General features: G+C 45.3%; 1 protein-coding gene across 1 annotated transcript in view; it reads left to right on the forward strand.

Moving 5' to 3' along the window:
- The window catches only part of ACTN2 (actinin, alpha 2), an 80,206-nt gene that overhangs the window by 46,964 nt on the left and 9,856 nt on the right, over positions 1 to 23,386 (forward strand). Inside the window, exons 8-16 of the mRNA XM_010860113.1 lie at positions 3,924 to 4,009; positions 5,627 to 5,719; positions 7,548 to 7,778; positions 10,132 to 10,279; positions 12,133 to 12,283; positions 16,073 to 16,181; positions 18,287 to 18,427; positions 20,054 to 20,236; positions 23,010 to 23,144. Coding sequence (XP_010858415.1) covers positions 3,924 to 4,009; positions 5,627 to 5,719; positions 7,548 to 7,778; positions 10,132 to 10,279; positions 12,133 to 12,283; positions 16,073 to 16,181; positions 18,287 to 18,427; positions 20,054 to 20,236; positions 23,010 to 23,144 — 1,277 coding nt within the window. The remainder of the gene's footprint in view (positions 1 to 3,923; positions 4,010 to 5,626; positions 5,720 to 7,547; positions 7,779 to 10,131; positions 10,280 to 12,132; positions 12,284 to 16,072; positions 16,182 to 18,286; positions 18,428 to 20,053; positions 20,237 to 23,009; positions 23,145 to 23,386) is intronic.

Consider the following 23,386-nt stretch of genomic DNA (forward strand, 5'->3'; position numbering starts at 1 on the left):
GTGTATAGCTAGGTTACATCTGAAGCCCTAGAGTCCCTTGGAAGTTTCTGTCATTGGCCTCATAATTATTAGAATATTTCATGTGTAGCTAGTTCAAAGTTACTTTTTAGAATCCTATTCAAAAGCATGACAGCAAGACTGTAGTGAAAGGACTTGGTAAAAGGTTCAACTTTGGCAAAGAAACGGAATGCTTTGGTTTGTGATTTTCAATGGAAAGCTTCCTATCTTAATTTAATTTTTTAAACAACATAAGGTTGCTTCTTTTTTGAACTACATAGGCAGAAATTTAACAAATAACTCTCCTTAAGCTTTAAGACTCCACAAGGAAAAACAATCCTTCCCACTAGAAGTTATGGAATCACAATGTAGACAATAGAACAGTTAGCCATCGTGTGCCTCTCAGATTTTCATGTCTCATCTTTAATTTGTTCGAGTTAAATTTAGTTTCGTTAGAGCTGGAACCTTTCAATATGTTGCAGCTTAGCAGCCCTCATGCTGGGGACTGGTTTCAGAACTTTTCCTGCCCTTTTTGTGAGATGAGTTTGTGTGAGTTTTGCCCTGGCACAGCATTGAAAGTGCATATACATGGACATCATTCACTTATTTCATTTCACTTATGCATGAATCACTTCTCACTCAGCAGATGCTTGATGAGCACCCACCATATACAAGACCCTGGAGATGCTGCAGATGACGAGATATATAAGGCAGGGCCCAGCCCTCAAGGAATTTATATTCCTGTGCTTGTTGTGAATCGTACTATTCTCTGTTGGTTTGTTGCTTCTGCTAATTAGCATTGTTGGGGGAAAACGAAGAGCTTGGTTCTGGTCAGTTGTCATTCTTCTGTTCTTCCTTATTTTTGGTGACTGTATCACGGCTGCCCTAACAAAATACCACGAAGTAGGTGACTTGAAACAACAGAAATTTATTCTCTCTTAGTTCTGTAAACTGTAACTCTGAAATCACGGTGTTGGCAGGGCCGTTCTCCCTCCGGAGTCTGTGGAGGAGGACCTCTTCTTGTTCTTCCAGCTTCTAGAAGCCGCAGGTGTTCTTCAGCTCCTTTTAGCATTGCTCCAGTCTCTTGACTGTCTTTACATGGCCATCTTCCCTCTGCGTCTGTTTCTATGTCTTTTCCCTCTTCCTAAAGGATACCGGTCACCGTGGATTAAGGGTGCGTCTTTCTCCAGCATGACCTCATCTTGATCACATCTGCAAAGCTCTACTTCTAATAAGGTCGCATTCACAGGTACCAGGAAGCAGGACTCCACCTGTCATTTTGAGGGCCACAGTGTAACCCATTCAGTGATCTGTCAGTGAATAGTCTAATTTTGCCTGTTTGTTAATGGCCATTTTATCAAACACCTGTAATACTGGATGTTGAACACACTTGAATACATTCTTTGGAATCTACTTATGGTTTTTCACAAACTCATTAGAGGGAGAAAGGCAATGAAACAATGAAGTCTCAATGTACAAGAAGTACCTTTTTCTTCTTGTCCATCCATCTTCTGACCTACGTTTACATTTGGGTGCTCTGGCCTTTAAACTTTACGTGCAGTAAATACCTATGCAGAGTTTACCACTTGAATGAACCGCTAGGATACTGAAGAGAGGAAAAAACAAGTGACGGTAAATTCATCTTTTCCTTCACTGATGCCTCCCTGACTTCTGACAGTGGAGGGTGAGCTTGGAATCACCCTGTTACTCTGGCAGGCTGGTCATCCTCTTGCTCCTGGCTCTCCTTTAGTCTGAGTCCTGGTCTGGGCGTATCTTCTGCTTATCCTGAGGACATGGGATATGTTGGCACTCTGTTCATTTCCTGCTCCTCTGTGACATCATTGCCTCTTAATATTTTTCCTTTTTTGTTTTGTTTTTAATGGTTCAGAAAAACGCTTATGTATGATATTATTTTCTTTGCAGAGTAGTTTCTGTAAGAGTCTTCTGGCAAAAGAGTTATGAGCTTGAGTGGCTTGGGTGCGGGGCATGCGGTGGTGTAACCAGCTCCCCAGCAGATCTTCCCCCACCGTTAATTATCCTCTGTGTGTTTGCCACCTGCGTCTGGACTCACCATCCCCACAGCTTCGTAGTAACATGTTCCTCCCTCTGTCACTCTTTCATTGTAATGTCTTAAATACCAGTTTCCTCCCCTCAGATCGTTAATCGCTTTGGCAAATCCTTTGACCTTTTTCTTGTCATTTGTGATGGTCTCTGAACTCTAAATGGAGTAGCTAATTGGGCTACCCAGCCATGAACCTATAATAAAAACTGGTGAGATTCTTTCCCGTCTTAAGTACCTTCCACACTTTTAAAAAAGCTGTGAAAGTTGTTTCTCTATGTTCCTGCCTCCAGTGAGCACCAGCTGTAGATTTTTCGGTGCTCATGGTCTGTGTGGACCTGCCGGAGGCCTCTGGGTGACCCCGGGACACCCCATCTGTCCAGAGGGAGGGGGCACCATTATGTGCACTCAGTGGAATTCTGGAGTTCCCACTCCAGGCATGGATGGGACTTACTTGCTTGTTTAGGGCTCTTCTGAGCTGGCCGTGCCCTTCTCTCTGGCGGTTCTTAGAAGTGCACACAGAGTAAGGAACTTGCAAATGTGACTTCTTTTATTTGAGCCAAAGTTTGAACATCAGAAGTATGTGGGCAAGGGGGAATATTCAAGACTTTGGCCTCTCTGAGAGGCCTGCTGCTGTTGGAACATCCTAGCAGTTTACCTTCTTTTTTCCACATGGGTTTAGTATACGCTGCCAGACCTGGTGAGAGAGCCATCATGACTTATGTCTCCTGTTACTATCATGCTTTTGCCGGTGCGCAGAAGGTGAGGATGTGAAACATAAGTCGCCACTCACCTCTTACCTTCTGTGTCTTGACTTTTTTCTCCAGTTGTTTTTCTCTCCCCCATCCCCCAACTCCTCGGAGTAAGGAGATCCATCTGGTTCCAAAGAAGCAGTCATTTGTTTTTTTCAGTCTGTTTTTCTTTGAAACGTACTGTTTATGCAGTAAGTAGTATGCCATTCATGTTCATTTTCTAGAAGGTTCCATGCTGTTCCACAAGCCCATATCCTATTGATATCCTCTGGAAATCCGATGACGAGCTTTCACCTTGGGGAATTACACAACACCTTTTTTAACTGCATTCTGTCAGTGACTGAACTGAGTCTCAAGTTAGAAATGGGGTGGCCAAGGTGAGAAAGGAAGAGTGTATGTTCCTGTGGTTCTGTTTTCTCTCTTCCTGGTGGTTGTCTTGGCAGCTCCTACATATGGTGGCGAGAGTCATAGTAAGAAGTTCAAGTCATGTATGCCCTTCTTTGTAGAAGTTCTGTTACTCTGGGTGGTTTCTATCAATCGCATGGTAAGTACGTATAGAAGGATTAGAAAATGTGCTGTCTTCAGTGAACTTCATCCCCGTTTAAGTGAGGGCTGTGCACAGAGCAGAAAGCCAAGGATTATGAGGGAGGGGAGGGGAAGTGGTGGCCACGATGGGGCCAGAGAGGTCTACATGTCCTCCTGCATCTTGCAAAGGGACAGATGTGAGATGGCTGCTCACAGCCAAAATGGCAGATGACATGATCCACTTAAAAGGCAGGATCCCACAGGTCCTTAGGAAGTGGGAACCAACTCTAATAGGCAGCAGCCGGGTTCCCATAGGAATACCTTGCCTGCACTTAAAAAAAAAAAAAAAAAAACCCACCCAGGGTGGGAGAGAAACCCTCATTTTGACGATGTAAAAAGAAACGTGCTGGTTGAAAGCATTGTGTTCACGAGCGTTCAGTTCTGCACGGCCTTCCTAAAGGTCAGGATGGTGGGCCCAAAAAACGCAGAAAGTCAAATGTAAACCAGTTTGTTCTTCCCTTTGTTCACCCTGGTTTCTACTCTTCATCTGTGTGTATGTCTGTTCTCTGTGTTATTTTTCCCTCCCTCAGACATTGTGAACACTCCCAAGCCCGATGAAAGAGCTATCATGACATACGTTTCCTGCTTCTACCATGCTTTCGCGGGCGCGGAGCAGGTATTTAACCCTCGTCTATCCGGTTGCCATGCTGCCCTGTGCATTGGTTTCAGTTACGTGTCTACGTGTGCACGCGAGCACATGCGTGCATGCCTGGGTGTGTGTCCAAGCACTTCACATCTTACCTGGGACTCTTTCTGAGTGTTTTGTAATGACCTAACTTGGCAAGTTCCAAACTGTGAATGCTTTTTTACTTAATAGCTTTACCTTTCAAGTTCTTGAAGTGTTCTTAGTTCTCTGTCCTTCTAAGATATTGCTCACATTTCACTAGTCAATTGTGGGAAATACTCATGCTTTAGGAAAAGCAAGAGCCATGAAAATTGGGCTGCACTGATTGAGCGGTGAAGAGGGATTTGACCAGGAGGAGTGGACACCTTTCCAGGGCCCATTTTTATTAATAGTTCTCTTCTACCTGGATGCTCTTCACTATTCAGTGACCTGTTCAAACATCTTGCAAGATGAATATTCATGTAACTGAAATAGTGAAAAGATAACAGTGTTAAAACCTCAAAAAAAATGCATGCTCCTTAACCAACAGCCTGAGGGACATCACAGGTAGGTGTCCCTCCGTTTTCTCCCTGGTCCCCTGTTTTTGCCTCCTGCCTGTTCCCGTATCTCTACTTGCAGTGTTCTTATAGATGGGGGTGGACAAGGGATGTATTATTTCTATGATCTCTATAACTCTATAAGACCGTCTCCAGAAAATGGTAGTAATTGGAAATTGGCCCCTATGAGGGTTTCAGAAGCAAGACTTGGGATGAGGCAGGAGGGCTGGAAGCCAGATGGGTCTCATGGTCATGGTTTAAGGTACTTGGCCACTCCTAGCTCAAGCTCCCCACAGAAGGACAATAGAAAATTACTGATACCACAACAGCTACTCAGGTGGATTAAACAAAGTCTTAAAGCAGGTTCTGTCCCGAGAAAGGATCCCAGCTAACACATTCTATGTGTTCATTTTGGGAAAAGAAGGGCTTCTGTGAGCTCAGGGGAATGACAGATGTATTTAGAACCCAGTCCTCTCTGCTTTGATATCTAATGTGATTGGAGAGTTCCTGCCCTGTAGTTTTGAGGTCAGTTAGAGCAGCAGGCTCCAACCTTTTTGGCACCAGGGGCCGATTTCAGGGAAGACAGTTTTTCCATGGACCATGGTAGGGGATGGTTTCGGAATGATTCAAATGCATTACATTTACTGTGCACTTTATTTCTGTTCTTATTACATCAGCTCCACCTCAGATCATCAGGCATTAGATCCCGGAAGTTGGGGACCCCTGGGAGGGCTCAGGTGGATGCCCAGGGACCAGAGATTTTTGTTTCTGCGACCCATCGATTTCTGTTACTAACTTGTTTGATGTTCCACAAAGCTCATGTTTTCAACTAACGCTAATCTTCCTGTTATTCCCTACAGTATATTCACCTTGCTGTGTAAGTCTGTATGAAACTGTCCTAAAGGAATGCAATGACCCATAGTGTGCAAGAGCCATATCCTCAGGCTTACCCCACCAGAACCTAGAAGCTGCACCATTTACAGCACATGCCACCCCTGCCCTGCCGCCTTCCCCCTTGTGTATGCACGTCCCTGTCGACAGAGCCGTCCTGTTTACCTATTGTGTTTTACAGGCTGAGACAGCGGCTAACAGGATATGTAAGGTTCTTGCTGTGAATCAAGAGAATGAGAGGCTGATGGAAGAATATGAGAGGCTAGCGAGTGAGGTAAAGGAAACGGGTCCCCGCGGTCTTGTCCATTCCCTCCCTGAGGGTGAGAAACAGAGGGTGAACACGGATTGTCAAGTGTTTTGTTTTGTTTTTTTTTTCTTTGCATTTTTCATCTCAGGTAGACTAAAGTAGGAAACTCCACTAGCTCTCAGGAATTGTTCATCTTGTAGCAGCTTAATTATTGGCACTAAGATCATGCTGCAGGTTGTTCCAAGCACTGCAGGGCATGGAGGTAGTTTGCATGTTAGAAGCTCTGCACCTCCGGGGTTGGACTCCCCTAGAAGACACTGCGTTCCTTGTTTTTTTCCTGCTTCATTGGCTTCTGACATCACATTGGATGCACTCCGTATTCAGGATCCCGGCTCCACGCAGTGACTTAGGATCTAAGGAACATGTACAATCCATAGTGAGATGACAGAGGCTCAGCCCTGTGTATGTATTTAAATATCAAATATCTAGAGGGAACCTGGTGGAGGCAGAGCTGGTAGAGCCCTCCGTCCAAGACATTTGAGCATGAGTTTCCAGGATGCCTTTTTACAGCTCTTCAGTCAGATTCTTGGTTAGAGTAGCACTTTCCACGCTGCTCTTCTTTTTGTTCTTATTATAGTGTAAATATTAACTAAGCAGGACCGGAGAAGCCAGGTGGCTTAGTGGTAACGAATCCACATGCCAGTGCAGGAGATGCAGGAGACTCAAGTTCGATGCCTGGGTCGGGAAGATTCCCTGCAGAAGGACATGGCAACCTACTCTAGTATTCTTGCCTGGAGAATCCCATGGACAGAGGAGCCTAGCAGGCTATAGTCCATGGGGTTGCAAAGAGTTGGCCACAACCGAGTATGCATGCAACCAAAGCAAAGCAGGACCAGGCTGAGGTCCACAGCCACCTCCTCTCTGGATTGAACTCAGCCACAGTGACAGTAGCGGAGAACAAGTCATGTTTGCTGTGAGTTACTCGGGCTCATACTTGGCCTGTCCTGGGTAAAGCATCGGAACACTTGGAATCAATTTTCCCAAGTAGTTGTATGTATTAGTCCAAGCTGATGATGCTGTTTTTACTTTGTACTGTTGTGGGAAAATTCCATTTGCAGCATCATTTAATGCCAGTGATCCAGCTTCAGGGTTGAAGTATGACCAGGACCAAAGGACAGATGCTCCTCAGTGATGATAGCCTTCATTGTCTTACTTGGTCCTTTATTCATCCTCTTCAGATAGACTGTGCAGGGCGTTTGTAAGGCCTTGGTGGTAATTCAAGAGAACGGGGCATCCTTCATTCTTGGGATTCATTGCCATTTCCACCTTCATCCTGTGGATTTCCTTGAAAGTTAGCTATTAAAATACACTTTGGCATTGAGTCAGTTCCAGATTTACAGTGCTTTTGTGTAGTAAATAGACCCATTAGATTTGAGCCGATTGAAACTAGAAATACATTTTAAGTTAAACCCAGTCCTTTCCTGATTTTATTCCACCACGTGAAGTTTTTGGTTGTTTTTTTTTTTTTTTTTTCATTTGAAAGCTCCATCCAGCATTTGTCTGCTCATGTCTGGTCCCCAAGTTTCCTGTAAATGTCTCATTTTTGTAAAACATGCCTTGTGCTGACTCTGAGTTTTCAACCTGTACACTTGGGCAAGGGTGAGTGGCCCTGGGTGGGGACTGAAGTCTCCATTTGTGTCCTCCTTACAGATGGGGCTGTTACAGACTTCTATAATCTCAGGAGCTTTTGGTCAACCCATTCCCAATTGTTAGATGCCTCTGTTTTATAACTGGGGGTCAGTTTGCTGTTTTTTTCAGCAGTTTTTTTGTGTGTGTGTGTGTGTTTTGGGAGCAGCTTTTGGAATGGATTCGGCGCACGATCCCCTGGCTCGAGAACCGGACTCCTGAGAAGACCATGCAGGCCATGCAGAAGAAGCTGGAGGACTTCCGGGATTATCGCCGGAAGCACAAGCCTCCCAAGGTGCAGGAGAAGTGCCAGCTGGAGATCAACTTCAACACCCTGCAGACCAAGCTGAGGATCAGCAACCGGCCGGCCTTCATGCCCTCCGAGGGCAAGATGGTGTCGGTGAGTAGCCCCTTGGCCCCGGGGGCACCCTGCTCTTTTTTTTCATAAAGTCCCTCCTCTGATTTGCCGCTGAGAGGAGGCACTGACTATAATTTTGACCCTGTGGCCACTTCCTTCTGGATATTTTCTCTCTGCCATCATGCAATTCTTGCCTCTCCCTGCTGTTGGTGCCTCACACAGAGCAGGCCTCTCACAGACACCTGGTGATGGTGTCCCTCCCTCCCCTCCCCGCCTCTGGGTGGACTGGCGTCTCCATCACATACCTCTGTTCCCTCCTGTTACCACCTCCCCGTTTCACCTTCTCCAGGCCTCAGTCCTACATTTACCTCCCTCTCTGCATATTGGTTTCTCCCACTCTGCTGAATCTTTCCCATCCGCATTAGGAAGCAGTCTAGAATCTACCAGACAAAAATGAAAACCTCCTATGACTCCACATCTCCCCACAGCAGCTGTCCTGTTTCTCAGCTCCCTTTGCAGCAGGATATCCAGAGAGAATTCTTTATGGTCCTTAGCTTTGGTTCCTTCCTCTTCCTTTACTTCTTTTACTCTTCAACCTGCAGTAAGTAATCTGGCTTCCATCCCCACCTACATGGAGACTGTTCTGTTCAAAGTCAGCACGATCCATGTTGACAACCCAGTGGTCCCTTCTGTTTTCATGTTTTCTGTTGCTGTGACCATGGCTTCCTTGAAACTCCTTCCACTCTTGAACTTAGCTGAGTTCCTCCTGCCTGACCACCGAGTCCTTCCAGTCACTGCTCACAGCTTTGCTTCCTCCCCCGAGGCTATAGGTAGATGGTTTCTGGGTCAAGGGTTCCTGACTTTCTCCTCTGTCTTGACACCTGCAAGTGAACTCATCCAGGCTTGTGGCTTTAATTACCAGCTATAATGGCAATGTCTCCCAAATTTGACATCTCCAGCTCTGATTTCTGCCCCAGTTCCAGATTCATATGTCCACTTGGATGTCTCAAAACCTAACATCCAGGAGTCCTTCTGCAGTGAGCTCTGTCTGAGTAAATGGCATCACTGACCCCTAAGTTACTAAAGCCCCAGACCCAGGTGTCATCTCAGATCCTCCCATTCTGTCACTTTCTTGTATCTGGTTCCTCAGCAAGTTCCCCTGGCTCGGGATCATACCTTGAACCTGAGCCCTTCTCTCGACCTCTGTTGCTGTTGCCTGTGCTAAGCCACCAGTGCTTCTCTTTGGATGCTGCAGTAACTTTCTCACTTGCTTTTCTTGTTCTTTTCCCCCTAAAATGCATTCTCTACATAGCAGCTGCCATCATCTTTTAAAAAAATTTTTTTCCTGTGGCATGGCAGCTCAGGTGCCCTGTGGCATGTGGGATCTCGTAGTTCCCCAACCAGGAGTCAAACCCACATCCCCTGCATTGAGTCTTAACCCCTGGGCTACCAGGGAAGTCCCCATGTTTTTAAAACATAAATCACAGTATGTCTCCTTTCTTCTCAAAACCCTCCAGTGACTTTCTAAAATATCTAGAATAAGATCCAGATCCCTTTTCCCGGATCTGATGTGGTCCGACCCCCACCCCGCCCTGCTGATCTCATCTCCGGCTGCTCTGCCCCTCAGCCATCTATGGACACACCTGCTGTGGCCCTTCCCAAGCCCAAAGTGCACCCCTTCCACAGGCCTTTAGCTCATCCCTCCCTTCATCATGAACTTGGCTTTCCCATCCCTGAGGTCTCGACTCAAATGCCAGCTCCTCAGAGGCGTCTCTCTGCTCAGTAACCCCCCTAAAGGAACCGCTCTCACATGCCCTCATCAGTGTCACTTGACTGTGAGTTGTTTTTCCTTAGCAGCACATCACTGTCGGAAATAGGAGTTTTGCTTGTTTAATTCCTTATTTGTTGTCTTTCTCCCCACCCCCCACCACAGTCATGAAAACTACACGGGGGCCCTGGGAACTTTACAGGTGCTGTCCACTCTTATACCAAAGGTTCCCACAGCGCCTGCACATGTGTGATGTCCGGGAACCAGTTGGCGGCTGGTAGAGCCCAGTCTCTGAGTCATTTTGGGGCTGAGTCATTCTGTGGCTTCAGCTTCTAGTAGCCAGAAAATTAAAGTGTATAAACCTTTGTCCACATCTGGAGAAGCATTTGATATCTGTTCACTGATGAGAAGGGCCATCTTAGTCCAAAAAGTCCGAAAGGTGATAATGAAGATGTTTAGAAGCCAAAACATGGGGATGGTTATTTGGGGTGGGTGGGGAGTACAGAGGGCGAAGGAAGGACAAGAAGGCACCCAGGAAAATGCCGCTGACATCACAGAGGGGATCGGAGGGGAGCCCAGGGGGCCAGAACATAACGGATGTGCCGTGCTTGTCGCCAACCATCCCAGGACATTGCGGGCGCCTGGCAGCGGCTGGAGCAGGCGGAGAAGGGCTACGAGGAGTGGCTGCTGAACGAGATCCGGAGGCTGGAGCGCGTGGAGCACCTGGCTGAGAAGTTCCGGCAGAAGGCATCCACGCATGAAACCTGGGCGTACGGTGAGTCCTTGGGGCACGGTGGGCTCCTGGAAAATCGGGGTTGAGTTGCGGACAGAGCCGTGCATGTGTGCAGTGACCACTGTCCCTGGTGCCTGTGGCCCTGTAGGCAGCTGTCCTCAACCCTTTCTGGTTTGCTGTCCCAGGTCCTAGGGTACTTCAGGAGATGGGTATGGGGAATTTCCTGGCAGTCTAGCGGTTAGGACTCCATGCTTTCATTGTTGTGGCCCAGGTTCAATCCCAGGTCAGGGAACTGAGATCCAGCAAGCTGTACTGTGCAGCCAAAAACAAAAAAGTAGAGATGAAGATGGATGTTTTTACCAAACAGGACTCATAGTACATTCTTCCCACACTTAACTACACAGCTAGGCCTCGTCCTCCTTAAGGCCCAGCCTCCTCCTGACTCACCCTACTTTCCTCTGTCTGATTCCACAATCATCTGTTTATTCCCTAACTGTGGGTCAGACAGCCCTGGCCCAGAAACTAGCTTCTGCAGATAGAAGTTTTATTAAATGCTACAAAAGCAACAAAATTTCCCACTTAGAAAATCTGCTTGCAAGGAAAGAACACAAGGTATGGTTTTCTGTCTTCCCAATGCTCTTGTTTCACTTAGATTCATCTGCTCCTTTCAGGCCTCACAGGCATACCTGTTTGCATGGCTGTGATGCTGTGCTTGTGCTATCGTTTTGACTCTGCGCTCTTTGCTGAGGTAGAAGAACAGAACATCCCCTCGTGACATGATCATCTATTTTGAGAAAGGACAGGGAGGTTTCCCTCATCCTTTGGGTTCCTTTTGCTGTCGTACTGCTTGACTGTCCATGTTGCACAGCAAGACGGTCACACAGACGTGCAGCCAGGCAGGTTGGCCTCCTAGCACTGACACCTCCCAACTGTGCACCCTGCATGCTTCTTACCTCTCAGGGCCTCAGTGTCCTCTGCAAAGTGGGGTAACAGTCGTCCCTCCTTCACAGGGTTTTTGTGAAGATTTAATGAGTTCATATTTATAAGGTATTTCAGTTGGCATTTGGCACATAGTGCTGTGTTGTCATCATTCAGTATGTGAACATTTGCTTTCCATGTCTAGCTTTGTGGAATTACATTCTTAAAGGTCATCAACCAGGGAATAAAAATGGGTCCAGTTATAACCACAGAACTTGCTTGACTTAAGAAATATTTGTGGCGAAACAGTTTCAGAGAGAAATTTTTCTGTTGTTATTAGAAAAAAATCACAGGCTGCATTTAATCTCAGTAAAAAATAAAGTTTTCAAACAAGCAGAATCGGGCTAAGATGGTTGAACCCATGGGCAGACAAGTAAGAGTACACGTGTTTTGTCTAATAATCCCAGATAATGTTCATGGGCTAGTAATTACTAGCTTAACTGAGCATCACAAGGAAGTCAGGTACTTCTTTAGGAATAACACAGACTTGTTGTTTAGAACGTGCTCAGTGTGCTTTCCGGGCTTCCCACTCACCTGGCAGTGCAGGAGACTTAAGAGATGGAGGTTCTATTTCTGGGTCGGGAAGATCCCCTGGGAGAGGGCACAGCAACCCATTCCAGTATTCTTTCCCGGAGAATTCCATGGCCAGAGAAGGCTTCAGGCTACAGTCCCTAGAGTCGCAAAGAGTCAGACATGACTGAAGTGACTTAGCATGCACGCAGTGTGCATTCCACCGTTCCAGAACACACAGGGGCTCAAGGCCTCCTTAGCAGAGTGACAGCCTGAATTCTAGCTGAGATATTATCTCTGCCTCTTCAGGGCTGTCCTTCTTTCTCCCTTCTCTTGGTTTTCTGAAATGACCCAGGACTTTGCAAAGAGGCCAAAGCCCTCACACTCCCTTGCTGCAACCATTGCAGGCAAAGAGCAGATCTTGCTGCAGAAGGATTACGAGTCGTCAACCCTGACAGAAGTGCGGGCTCTGCTGCGGAAGCACGAGGCCTTCGAGAGTGACCTGGCTGCACACCAGGACCGTGTGGAGCAGATTGCCGCCATCGCCCAGGAGCTCAAGTACGTGCTGCCTGCGGGCGCCGCCGCTGACATTGAGCCCTGGGTCCCACCAAGGACCCTACAGAGAGCTTCCCCAGGCATTCCCAGGGAGGGGGCCGTGGGGGCCCGCCTTTCCTGTCCTTTCCTAAATGTTGATCCAAGCCAGAGGATGCTGTGATGGGATTGGTCCTGGTTTTTTTTTTCTTTTTTCTTTTTTCCTAAGCTTTTTATTTTGTATTGGTTTTTTTTTCCCCCCTCAACTGTATATTTTGTATTGGGGTATCAGGGCTTCCCTGGTGGCTCACACAGTAAAGAATCTGCCTGCAATGTAGGAGATCCCTGGGTCAGGAAGATCCCCTGGAGAAGGGAATGGCTACCCACTCAGTATTCTTGGCCTGAAGAATTCCATGGACAGAGGAGCCTGAAGGGCTACGGGTTCGCAAAGAGTCGAACACAACTGAGCGACAAGACTTTCACTGTCAGATAGCCAATTAACTGTGTTGTGGTAGTTTCAGGTGAACAGCAAAGAAACTCAGCCATACATATACATGCATCCATTTTCCCCCAGACTCCCCTCCCATCCAGGCTGCCACATAACATTGAACCATTGTGCTATATGGCAGGTCTTTGTTGGTTATCCATTTTAAATATAGTTCGGTGTACATGTCCATCCCAAACTTTTAACTCTCCCTTTCCTCCATCCTCCCCCCACCCGGCCACCATAAGTTCATTCTTTAAATCTGTGAATCTGTTTCTGTTTGGTAAGTAAGTTCATTTATATCATTTCTTTTTAGATTCCATCTATAAGGGATGTTATAGGATATTTCTCCTTCCCTGTCTGACTTCCTTCACTCAGTTTGACAATCTCTAGATCCATCCATGTTGCTGCAAATGGCATTATTTCATTCTTTTTCATGGCTGAGTCACAGTCCGGGTCCTATTTTTTTTTTCCTTAAAGAGTGACACTGACTTTTGTGCTGGTCCTTTGGTTTTGGTAGCGTCCCTTTGTCCATCCATCGGGCAGCACCCTCACACCCAGCACAGGCAGCTCCACTTCCAAGAGGATGAGAAACGAGCACTCGGGATGGGAGCATGGCTTGCAAAGGGGGCCTCACCCAGGCCTGGGTGCATGAGATGCCCCATATTACCCCCCGCCCCTGAAACCAAAGACCAAGATGCCTCCAAAGGAAGAGATATTAAGGCCCCACTTTCCTTTGTCATCAAATAAGTGCCGTTTCATTTTCATGCTCTTTATTTTATGGGAGGAGCTAACATGAGGTTGAGGCCAGGGTAGTTCAAGCCCTGGTGGGTGTTGTAGGTCCCACTGATCCAGATGCTGCCTCTGGCTGTGGCCATCCTTCCAGAGAGGGGCTGCTCTGTTGTTCCTAAGCCTTTTTTTTTTTTAAGATCCTTGCTCCTTTTCATAAATACAGAATTCCATTCCCTACTTCTCTATCCCTCATTATTACCACTGATAGATCTGTACACTTTTTAGAGCTTGTCACATAATGATAACTTTAAACAACCAATAGTAAATGTTTTTTATGATAATGTTACATTTTAAGACTCTCATGTTTCTCCCTTTTGACTGAAGCGAATTCCTTAATTAACAGAGATGGCCTCTTTTAGAACTATCTTCTTATTCAGCCTTGCCCAAATATATTCTTAAATATTTGTGGCTTTCATATCCAGTTTTTCACTGTATTTGTGGCTTTACCATTGTGTTATTTCTTATGCTTCTTGAATGTTGGCCATCTGGCTGCTTATTAACAATTTCAAATAAAAAAAGGGAGGGAAACACAAGCAATTTAATGTTATATCATAGTTCCCATAAATAATTTGGGATGGTTTCAAATATTGCTCATAAAAATTAAGTAACAATTTTATATTATTATTATTCCTGGTATCCCCAATGTGTATTTCTTTACTCACTCAAGAGAGGAACCACAGAATCTAAACCTGTGTTCATCTTACTATTATTAGTCTCCCTTTCCTTTTTACCTTTTCTAAAATAATGAATGTTTATGCAGTCCTCAAAGTACAGAAGAAAAGAAAATACCCTGCACAGCTATGCACCCCCTAAGTCCTTGGAATTCAGTATGTGTAGAGCTGCTGCTGCTGCTGCTGCTGCTGAGTCGCCTCAGTCGTGTCCGACTCTGCGTGACCCCATAGACGGAGGCCCACCAGGCTCCCCCGTCCCTGGGATTCTCCAGGCAAGAACACTGGAGTGGGTTGCCATTTCCTTCTCCAATGCATGAAAGTGAAAAAATAAAGTGAAGTTGCTCAGTCGTGTCCAACTCTTAATGACCCCATGGACTGCAGCCCACCAGGCTCCTCTGTCCATGGGATTTTCCAGGCAAGAGTACTGGAGTGGGGTGCCATTGCCTTCTCCATGTGTAGAGCTAGTATGTATGAATTAGAAAGAGGGATACATGTTCGCCCTGATGATAATCACAGAAAGCTGTGATTGATGCCTCCACTGTGGATCACTAGAAGGTTCCTGGGTTTTTAGTTCTGAAGTCTTTCTGCTCTTTAATAGTTGCATTTGAAGAGCCATATCGTTTTCACTTTGTATTCAGGGCTAAATGTATTGCTGTCATGTTTTGGTTGGTTTTGATTTTCTGGTTATAATAATCAGAGAATCTCAGTCCATCTCAGTTAGTGGTGTGTGTGTGTGTGTGTGTGTCTGTGTGTGTGTGTCTGTGTGTGTGTGTGTGTGTGTGTCTGTGTGAGTACGTGTGTACAAAGCTGCTCTTAAGAACTGGATTCTTTAGATGATTGGGAGCTTCTTACCCACAGAAAGCACACTCACATCACAACACATGCATCTCCTTTATTCAGAAACAGTGACATTCAATAAAGACAAGTTAATTTTGTTTAAGAGAATAAAAAGCAGGTTAACAGCCATTGCCTTAATTTAGAGTCGAAAGAAGGAATAAGCTTCAGGGAAATGGATTTGGTCCGATAGGAGGGAATTTCCTAAAAGCCTCACTTTGGACCGTTTTGAGGCTTGCTTTCATCCTAACTAAAAGGGTGATTAAATTTTGTCCAGGATTCAAACTTTCTATCCCCAGAGACACTAGGTTTACTTTCTAGTCAATAATTTGCTTGAATGGTAAATTCAGGTTATCTCACCTCACAAAGATCCCATTAGGATGTACAGCAGGGCTGGTGAGGAACAGGGACCCCTGAGGGAGAAGTCATGGTGTCCCTGCTATCACACGAGTGACATGAGTCAGTCCTTGTCAGAGAGGAAGGGCTTGGTGCTGCTGGGCTCAGAGTCCCAGCACCTCCGCCCCCTGCCTTCCCCCCGGGACGTGGTGCTCTGTCCAGCCTGGTGCCCTTTGAGAGGAGCCAAGGACACAATGGGGTGCAGGCTGATCCCCCTCTCCCTCCCTCCCCCATGACTCATTTGATGTTCCCGTCACCGTGGCTTCAGCACGGTCCCTGGGACTGTCCTCAGGTCAGATTCTTGGCTTCATTTACAGGTACATCACCACTTAAAAATAATGCACTCCAGGGGCCCGGCCAAGAAAATGAAGGCAGAATAAAGTTAACCTGAGGTGTCAAGAGGACAGCTTTTCTCTCTGTTTAGAAATCTGTTGACCAGCAAGAATTTTCCTAATTCTTCCTGTGATGTCAGAGAATAGCGATCATGTTTGCAGTGCTGAACAAAACCCTGAAACACCCTGCTCGTTCTCCATTACATCTTTTTTTTTTTTTTTTAATTACTACCAATTTATTTTGAGCCTGTGTCCACTTTTCTTCATGTCATCTGGGAAAGTTATTCTTCATTTTCCCTTCTGATAGTGAACTGGACTATCACGACGCTGTGAATGTTAATGATCGCTGCCAGAAAATCTGTGACCAGTGGGACCGGCTGGGAACGCTCACTCAGAAGAGGAGAGAGGCCCTGGAGGTGAGTCTCCAGGCCACCTGTTGGCATGACACCTTCTAACAGAGGTTCCTTTACTAACTCACTGTTATTCATTTTGTTTTTCTGTGGCATGATGTGTATAAACCAAAACAGATTGTCTGTGGACTTCCCTGGTGCCCCAGTGGCTAAGACTCTATGCTCCCAATACAGGGGTCCCAGGTTCGATCCCTGGTCAGGGAACTAGATCTCACATGTCGCAACTAAAGATCCTGTGTGCCACAACTAAGACAGAGCACAGCCAAATAAAATAAATATTAAAAAAAAAAAAGCATGTGTAGTGAATAGAGCTTCTACAGAGAACATGAAAAGCAGGAGAACAAGGAAAATGGAAAGTTGGTAGTTTTGTTGTCATTTATCCATATGGCAATGACATGCCCTTTTGAATTAAAAATACAAAAGTCCAGTAGTAATGAGATAATGGTATAAACTCATTTTTGTGAAATAATAGTGGCAGTGAATTTCCCAACATCCTTATCTAAGAGTAAATTGAGCTGAGACTGAGTCAGGAAATAAGGAAGAATGGAAGTTGAGACATTCAAAGGGAAGATGGCAACACATGTTGAGGTAAGTAAAAATGGATGTGAAACAGAATCAGGATGAATCTGGCCCTATTCAAGTGTAAGACTTGGAGAAACAGAAGTAAGTGGCTGGTTTTTAGCTGAACCTAATCATCTCTCAAGATTTCACTGGTGGCTCAGTGGTAAAGAATCTGCCTGCAGTGCAGTAGATAGAGGAGACACAAGTTTGATTCCTGGGTCGGGAAGATCCTCTGGAGGAGGGCATGGCAACCCATTCCAGTACTCTTGCCAGGAGAATCCTATGGACAGAGGAGCCTGGTGGGCTATGGTTCATAGTGTTGCAAAGTCAGACACAACTGAAGCGATTGAGCATGCACACATGCAGTCTTCTCTCACCATGGAAGACTCAGACGACATGAAGAAAGAAGCAGTTAGCAATTTTCTGAGTCTTTTCACCCTGACTCTGATGAAGCTTTTAACATGTGTAATATCAGGCTTCCTAGATGCGAACCAGCTGTTAATATATTCACTTAAAGAAAAACGATGAGAGAAAGGAAGGACCAGGCATGTGACAGAGAAAGCTCAAATTTTTTGAACAAGAGGAAAAATGACTCCCAACTATGGAAGAGTTTTAGATTCCAGATGCCTCCCTGCCATAGGAAATGAGCATAATATTGTTCTCTGTGACTTGAAGCCTTGTGCTTTCAAATGGCCAGAAAGGCAGAGAGGTTCTCCGAGTTAAATTCTGAATGAGGATTTAAGAACATGAAACTGTAGTTCCTCCTGTCCTCTCTAGGTAGGTGACTGTTGGGAAAGGCACAGTGTTGATCATAAAATGAGGACGATACCATGAATTTTCTATGAACCAGCATGGTTAGAGAATCAGGTCCTCTAACTTCTAAAGTGTACGTTAGCTGAAAGCACCTTACTGCATACTCTATGTGGATTCTCAGTCTTCAAAAGGTAGGATGTGGGGACTTTCCTGGTGGTCTAGTGGTTAAGAATCTGCCTGCCAGTGCAGGGGATATGGGTTTGATCCCAGGTCCCTGGGAAGGTTCCACATGCCACGGAGCAACTAAGCCTGTGCCACAGCTATTAATACTGAGCCTGTGCTCTGGAGCGCATGCTCTGCAATAAGAGAAGCCACTGCAATGAGATGCCTGAGAACCACAATGAAAAGTAGCCCCCACTTGCCACAACTGGAGAAAGCAAACTCGCAGCAACAAAGACCCAGCACAGCCAAAATAGATAGACAAATAATAAATAAATAAAAATTTTAAAACATACAAGAGTAACAGGTGGTAGAATATTTTAAATACTTTCAGAACATTGTGACTCTGGATGTAATTAAATCCACCTCTGATTCAGAAGGCACTTCAGAGACCTGCAGGGCTCAGCCTAGTCATTTGGACATCAGTTAATCTTTTTGTATACACATGCTGATAATGGGAGGGTTGTGATGGACGAAATGTCAGATAATAGTTTATTGCTTTGGAGTGCATCTTTACATGTTCCGAGAACTTTTTCTGATTTAGTCTATGATAACACTGACTTCTATTTAATCTTCAGAGAACTGAGAAATTGCTGGAAACCATCGATCAACTTCACCTGGAGTTTGCTAAGAGAGCAGCTCCTTTCAACAACTGGATGGAAGGCGCCATGGAGGATCTACAAGACATGTTCATTGTCCACAGCATTGAAGAGATCCAGGTAAGTGAACACAGCTCTGTGTTCCCACTACTAGAAATGAATCGTAATTTCAAAAGAGTTCTCTCTTTTGTTTTGTCTCATTTTTTAATTAAGAGAAATGTGGCTGGCGACATCCCTGGTAGTCTAGGGGTTAAAACTCTGAGCTTCCACTTCAGGAAGCAGGGGTTTGCTCCCTAGTCAGGAAACTAAGATTCTGCATGCTGTGCAGCGAGGCCAAAAACACACACGCATGTATAGGACTAGAAAGCACAATGTACCCTTTGACCTTTAGCTTAAAAATGTGTATACTACTCTGCTACAGCTAAATTAACATCAGCCAAATAAAGGAGAATATGTCTAAAAGGGTATGTTCTTTAAAATAGAATGTGAAATCATATGAGCAGAATAGACATATATGCTCTTGGACTTAGTCACAGCAAATGATGAGTTTATTGGCTGGGAAGTTACCTACTTTGCAGTGTTCGCATTTACTGTTCATTAAAATCTATGGAATTTCACCAGACCATAAAGCATAAAAAAAACACAAACTAGCACCTTCTACTTCCCACAATCCGAAGTGGTCTGCTTTGGATCTCTTCTGGAGCATCAGAATTACAAATAAGACTTAAAAGTGATTTAGGGAGGTAAGTTCCTCTCAAATAGCCAGGACCCAATTTATTTAGACACCATTTGATGTATAATGGAATATAAAGAGAAAATACTGTTGGATCATCAAAAATAATCTAGATATAAAAGAAATAGTGAAGGTTGGGATTTGAACCCAACCAAGGAACAGGAATTTTTGCCAAGGAGCATTCTAGAAGGGTTTGTACCTGGTTGTAGGGGGGAAGAAATTACTTCCCTGAACATGGCCTTTGTCTTGTGAAAGAAGCTGTGACAATGTTTCTTGCATGCACTCTTAAGCAGAGGTTGGCAATCTAAAATCGTTTTTGGAATAAGTGAGACATCAAAATATTCCTTGGAAGCCATACTTGATGCGTGAAGTAGTCTCTTCATTTAGTGAAAGGTGTGCTGGCAGCTGATGGGTTGCAGCATCTGTACTGAGTATTAGCATGGCCCTGGAAGGTGGTCCCCATGGCATCTACATACAACTGAACATAAGGAGCTGCTGTTTTACCCTCTAGGGTCCAAGGACAGGGTTGTTAAGTGGGGGCTTTATAAAGCCTGAGGGGAATGAGTTGGTTTCTGTGGCCTTTTTCTTTTGCAGGAAAGGGAGGTACTTCCTGGTGGTCTGTAGGTTTAAAGGCAGCAAATGGTGGGTTCCTTTTGAGGGGCTAAGGGTAAATAAACCCTGGTCATTAGGAAAGGCAGCTAATTTAAGTTCTGTGCGTTGCTGGTGAGTAAGACCTAAACAGTAGCTGAGCATCATGATTAAATCAATTATGGTTTTTAAAAGAAGAAAACAATTATTTTTTAAAGACTTTGGATTAATAGACACCAGTGAGTCATCAGGAGGTCTTTTTTTCCCCCCATTTCGACGAACTTGACTTTTGTGTACCAGATAGCTTCTCTGAGACATTCAGAATTTGTCATCCACTGGAGAGTCCTGCAGTTGTAAAGTTATTTATATGCCTGTAAAATTCACTCTGAAGTAAGTCAGATTTTCTCCACTTGTCTCTGGCTTAGAGCTTGATCACTGCCCATGAGCAGTTCAAGGCCACGCTGCCCGAGGCTGACGGCGAGCGGCAGTCCATCCTGGCCATCCAGAACGAGGTGGAGAAGGTGATCCAGAGCTACAGCATCAGGATCAGCTCAAGCAACCCCTACAGCACCGTCACCGTGGACGAGATCCGGTCCAAGTGGGACAAGGTGGGTAACTGAAGGTCCAGGGGTGGGCAAGGAGGGTGTGGGGTGAGGCGGATGTTCTCAAGCTGAGGTGGAGAGAAGAGGTGAACCCCTGGGGAAGTTAGAGTGACTCCCTGGTGATCAGAGTTGCCCTTCACCCCAAATTTCACAGTTGCATTAAAAGAGAAACTGAGGCATAGTAGCAAGTTTAAGCTTTTTTTGAGCAAAAGTCAGTTTGAACTGGGCTGCATCCAGTCTAGCAGACAGAAGGGAGCTCCAAGGAGCTGTACAAAATGAAAGACTTTTATAGGGAGAAAAGAGTAGGAACAAGGAAGTTACATGGCCAAAAAAAGAAGGTTGGTTATTGCACAGTTACTTCTCTTTAGGGGTCTACCTGGCAGATGGTCGCACTAGTGCTGATCAGGTGATTCCTGATTGACTGGTTTTTAAGATTCCATTTCTGGGAGAGCGGAAATTGTATTTTAAGTCTAGGTCTGGTGGAGTGGGATTTAGCCTAAGCGACTCTATTTTGGGCCTGTTGTCTTGTTTTTCACAGATGAAATATGTTACACTCTTCAATACCTAAATACATTTAGCAGTTTCTATGATCTGTAAGAAAGTAGAAATGATTGTCCTTAAGGAAAATCTTCTCAGTGTTAGCAAACTCAGTACAGGTTATGATACTGAAACTATTTTTAAAACCCCAGCTGAAAATTTGGTGGAATCCATTTTCTGCTGGTACTTCATCAGAGATTTTTAAGAATATGGGATAGACATGTCCTGAGTGTGTGTGAATTTAAAATGTGGGGAAATTACGTAGGAAACTGTATATGGGGAACCAAAGGACTCTCTGCTCATTTACTGCCACTTATATTTTGGGAAACTGTACAGATTTAATTATAGTCCAGTGGGATCATTTGAACCCTTTTGTCTCATTCTTAAGAAAGATTTATTTTCATGGTTTAAATTGTAGCACGGTTATCTTAGTAGGCTGCTAAGTCTTCAGTAAAGAAGTCCAGCAGGTGGATTTGAGGTGGCTTGCTATAAAAACACATATAACAACTGTTTAGTTACAAACCATGCCAAAGAGAGGGGAAAGAAACAGGTATGGGAAAGAAAGTGTTAAACTGAGAGTCAGTTACTGCTACTGCTAAGTCACTTCAGTCGTGTCCGACTCTGTGTGACCCCATAGACGGCAGCCCACCAGGCTCCCCCATCCCTGGGATTCTCCAGGCAAGAACACTGGAGTGGGTTGCCATTTCCTTCTCCAATGCATGCAAGTGAAAAGTGAAAGTGAAGTCACTCAGTCGTGTCCGACTCTTAGCGACCCCATGGACTGCAGCCTTCCAGGCTCCTCCGTCCATGGGATTTTCCAGGCAGGAGTACTGGAGTGGGGTGCCATTGCCTTCTCCACAGAGACAGTTAAGTTCTTGTTAAACTGAGAGACAGTTAGTTCTTGTTTCTGAACTTAAAATTAGCTCTGGTCTTCGGACAGTCAGAGTAAAAAGGAAATGGTGTTGAGCTGAGTAGTTTCCTTGGGCAGAAAAAGGGAAATATGTCACTTCTTTTCTTAAAATTTATTTATTTTTTAATTGAAGGATAATTGCTTTACAGAATTTTGTTGTTTTCTGCCAGATATCAACATGAATCAGCCACGGGTATACATATGTCCCCTCCCTCTTGAGCTTCCCTCCCTTAAAGTGAGACAAACTCTTCTCCTGTCACTTAAGTTATAGAGCAAAATTTTCCAGAGGGAGTTTTGTAAAAGGGACATTGAATAGTAATGTCTTTTTGCCAGTACACACAGAAAAAGGCTTCTGAAGTAGCTCTTTTGTCTGTGGATCCAAAGAGAACTCAGGCAGAGCATAAAATATAAATCACAGGGTACAAATGGAATGGAAAAAAATATGGGCCAGCATCATACAGGGTTGAGCTCATGAACCTGGCAGGGGTTCCCAACTTTTTTGTGTCTTAGATCCCTTTGGTAGTCCAGGGAAGCCTGTGGCTCCTTTCTGATAAAAATATGTATACATTCATAAATAATATTAAAGGTTACAAAGCAAATAAATTACATTGAAAATAGTTATTAAAATATATATGCATATAACTGAATCACTTTGCTATACAACTGAAATTAGCACAATATTATAAATCAACTATACATCAATAAAAAATAAAAGACCAAGAAAATGTATTTTTAAAGTTGGAATATACTACCATATTTTAAACCTAGGTCTAATAGCAGACCTAGTAAATGTGAGTGGTGATGAGTGTCCATCATATTTTGAGAGGTAGGCAGTAACTAATGTATGTAAGAATGTGATTCCTGTTGTGATAGAGTCACAGTGGACTTGGTGTCCATATTCATAATCGAAGGAAATGCTCATTTTCCTCTGGAGCTGGGGAAAATAAGGATGTCAGTTTTGGTTCATTCAAGTTCACAAATCCTCTGCACTCTGCACCCAGCCCTGCAACCTGCACCGCAACCCCCACCCCCCCACCCCGGATTAGTGCTGCAGGCCGGGAACCCCAAGTTAGACAAATGGTCAGCGTCCCTCATGCAGACTTAGCCTTTCAGCAGGCAGTGGTGGCACTGGGTGGCAATCAAGGCTAGACTGAGCTCCCCCTTAGTCCCTAAAGTAGGGAGCACACTCCCCTTCCTCCCCCTCCCCCTCCTTCTCCTCCCTCCCCTCCCACTGTGCTCCCACCCCTGCCCTCCACCCACCACCACCTATCTTGGTCACTCTTCCTGGACCACCACTGGCCTCTAACCCCTGTTGTCCTTGAATGCTGGCAGGTGAAGCAGCTCGTGCCCATCCGGGACCAGTCACTGCAGGAGGAGCTGGCCCGCCAGCATGCCAACGAGCGTCTGCGGCGCCAGTTCGCTGCACAGGCCAATGCCATCGGGCCCTGGATCCAGAACAAGATGGAGGTGGGTTGGTGCTTCAGAGAGAGCATGCCACGGCCTCCAAATCGGTCCCCAAGCTGACACAACCACTGCTGTCCACTCAGTGCCATGAGAGCCCTGTCCAAGTCACCTGGGTCTTACCCTGGGTGGCCCCTGGGCTGTTGAAGCCTGTGCATCAGTTTAGGGGGGTTGGGGTGAGGGCGGGGTGCTGGGGGAGGGTGTACACGCACCAAAGGTTGGGAGGCTGTTCTCGCTGTCATCCATTC

Source organism: Bison bison, unplaced genomic scaffold (genome assembly GCF_000754665.1).
Source record: "Bison bison bison isolate TAMUID 2011002044 unplaced genomic scaffold, Bison_UMD1.0 scf7180017864462, whole genome shotgun sequence".
Classification (NCBI taxonomy): domain Eukaryota; kingdom Metazoa; phylum Chordata; class Mammalia; order Artiodactyla; family Bovidae; genus Bison; species Bison bison.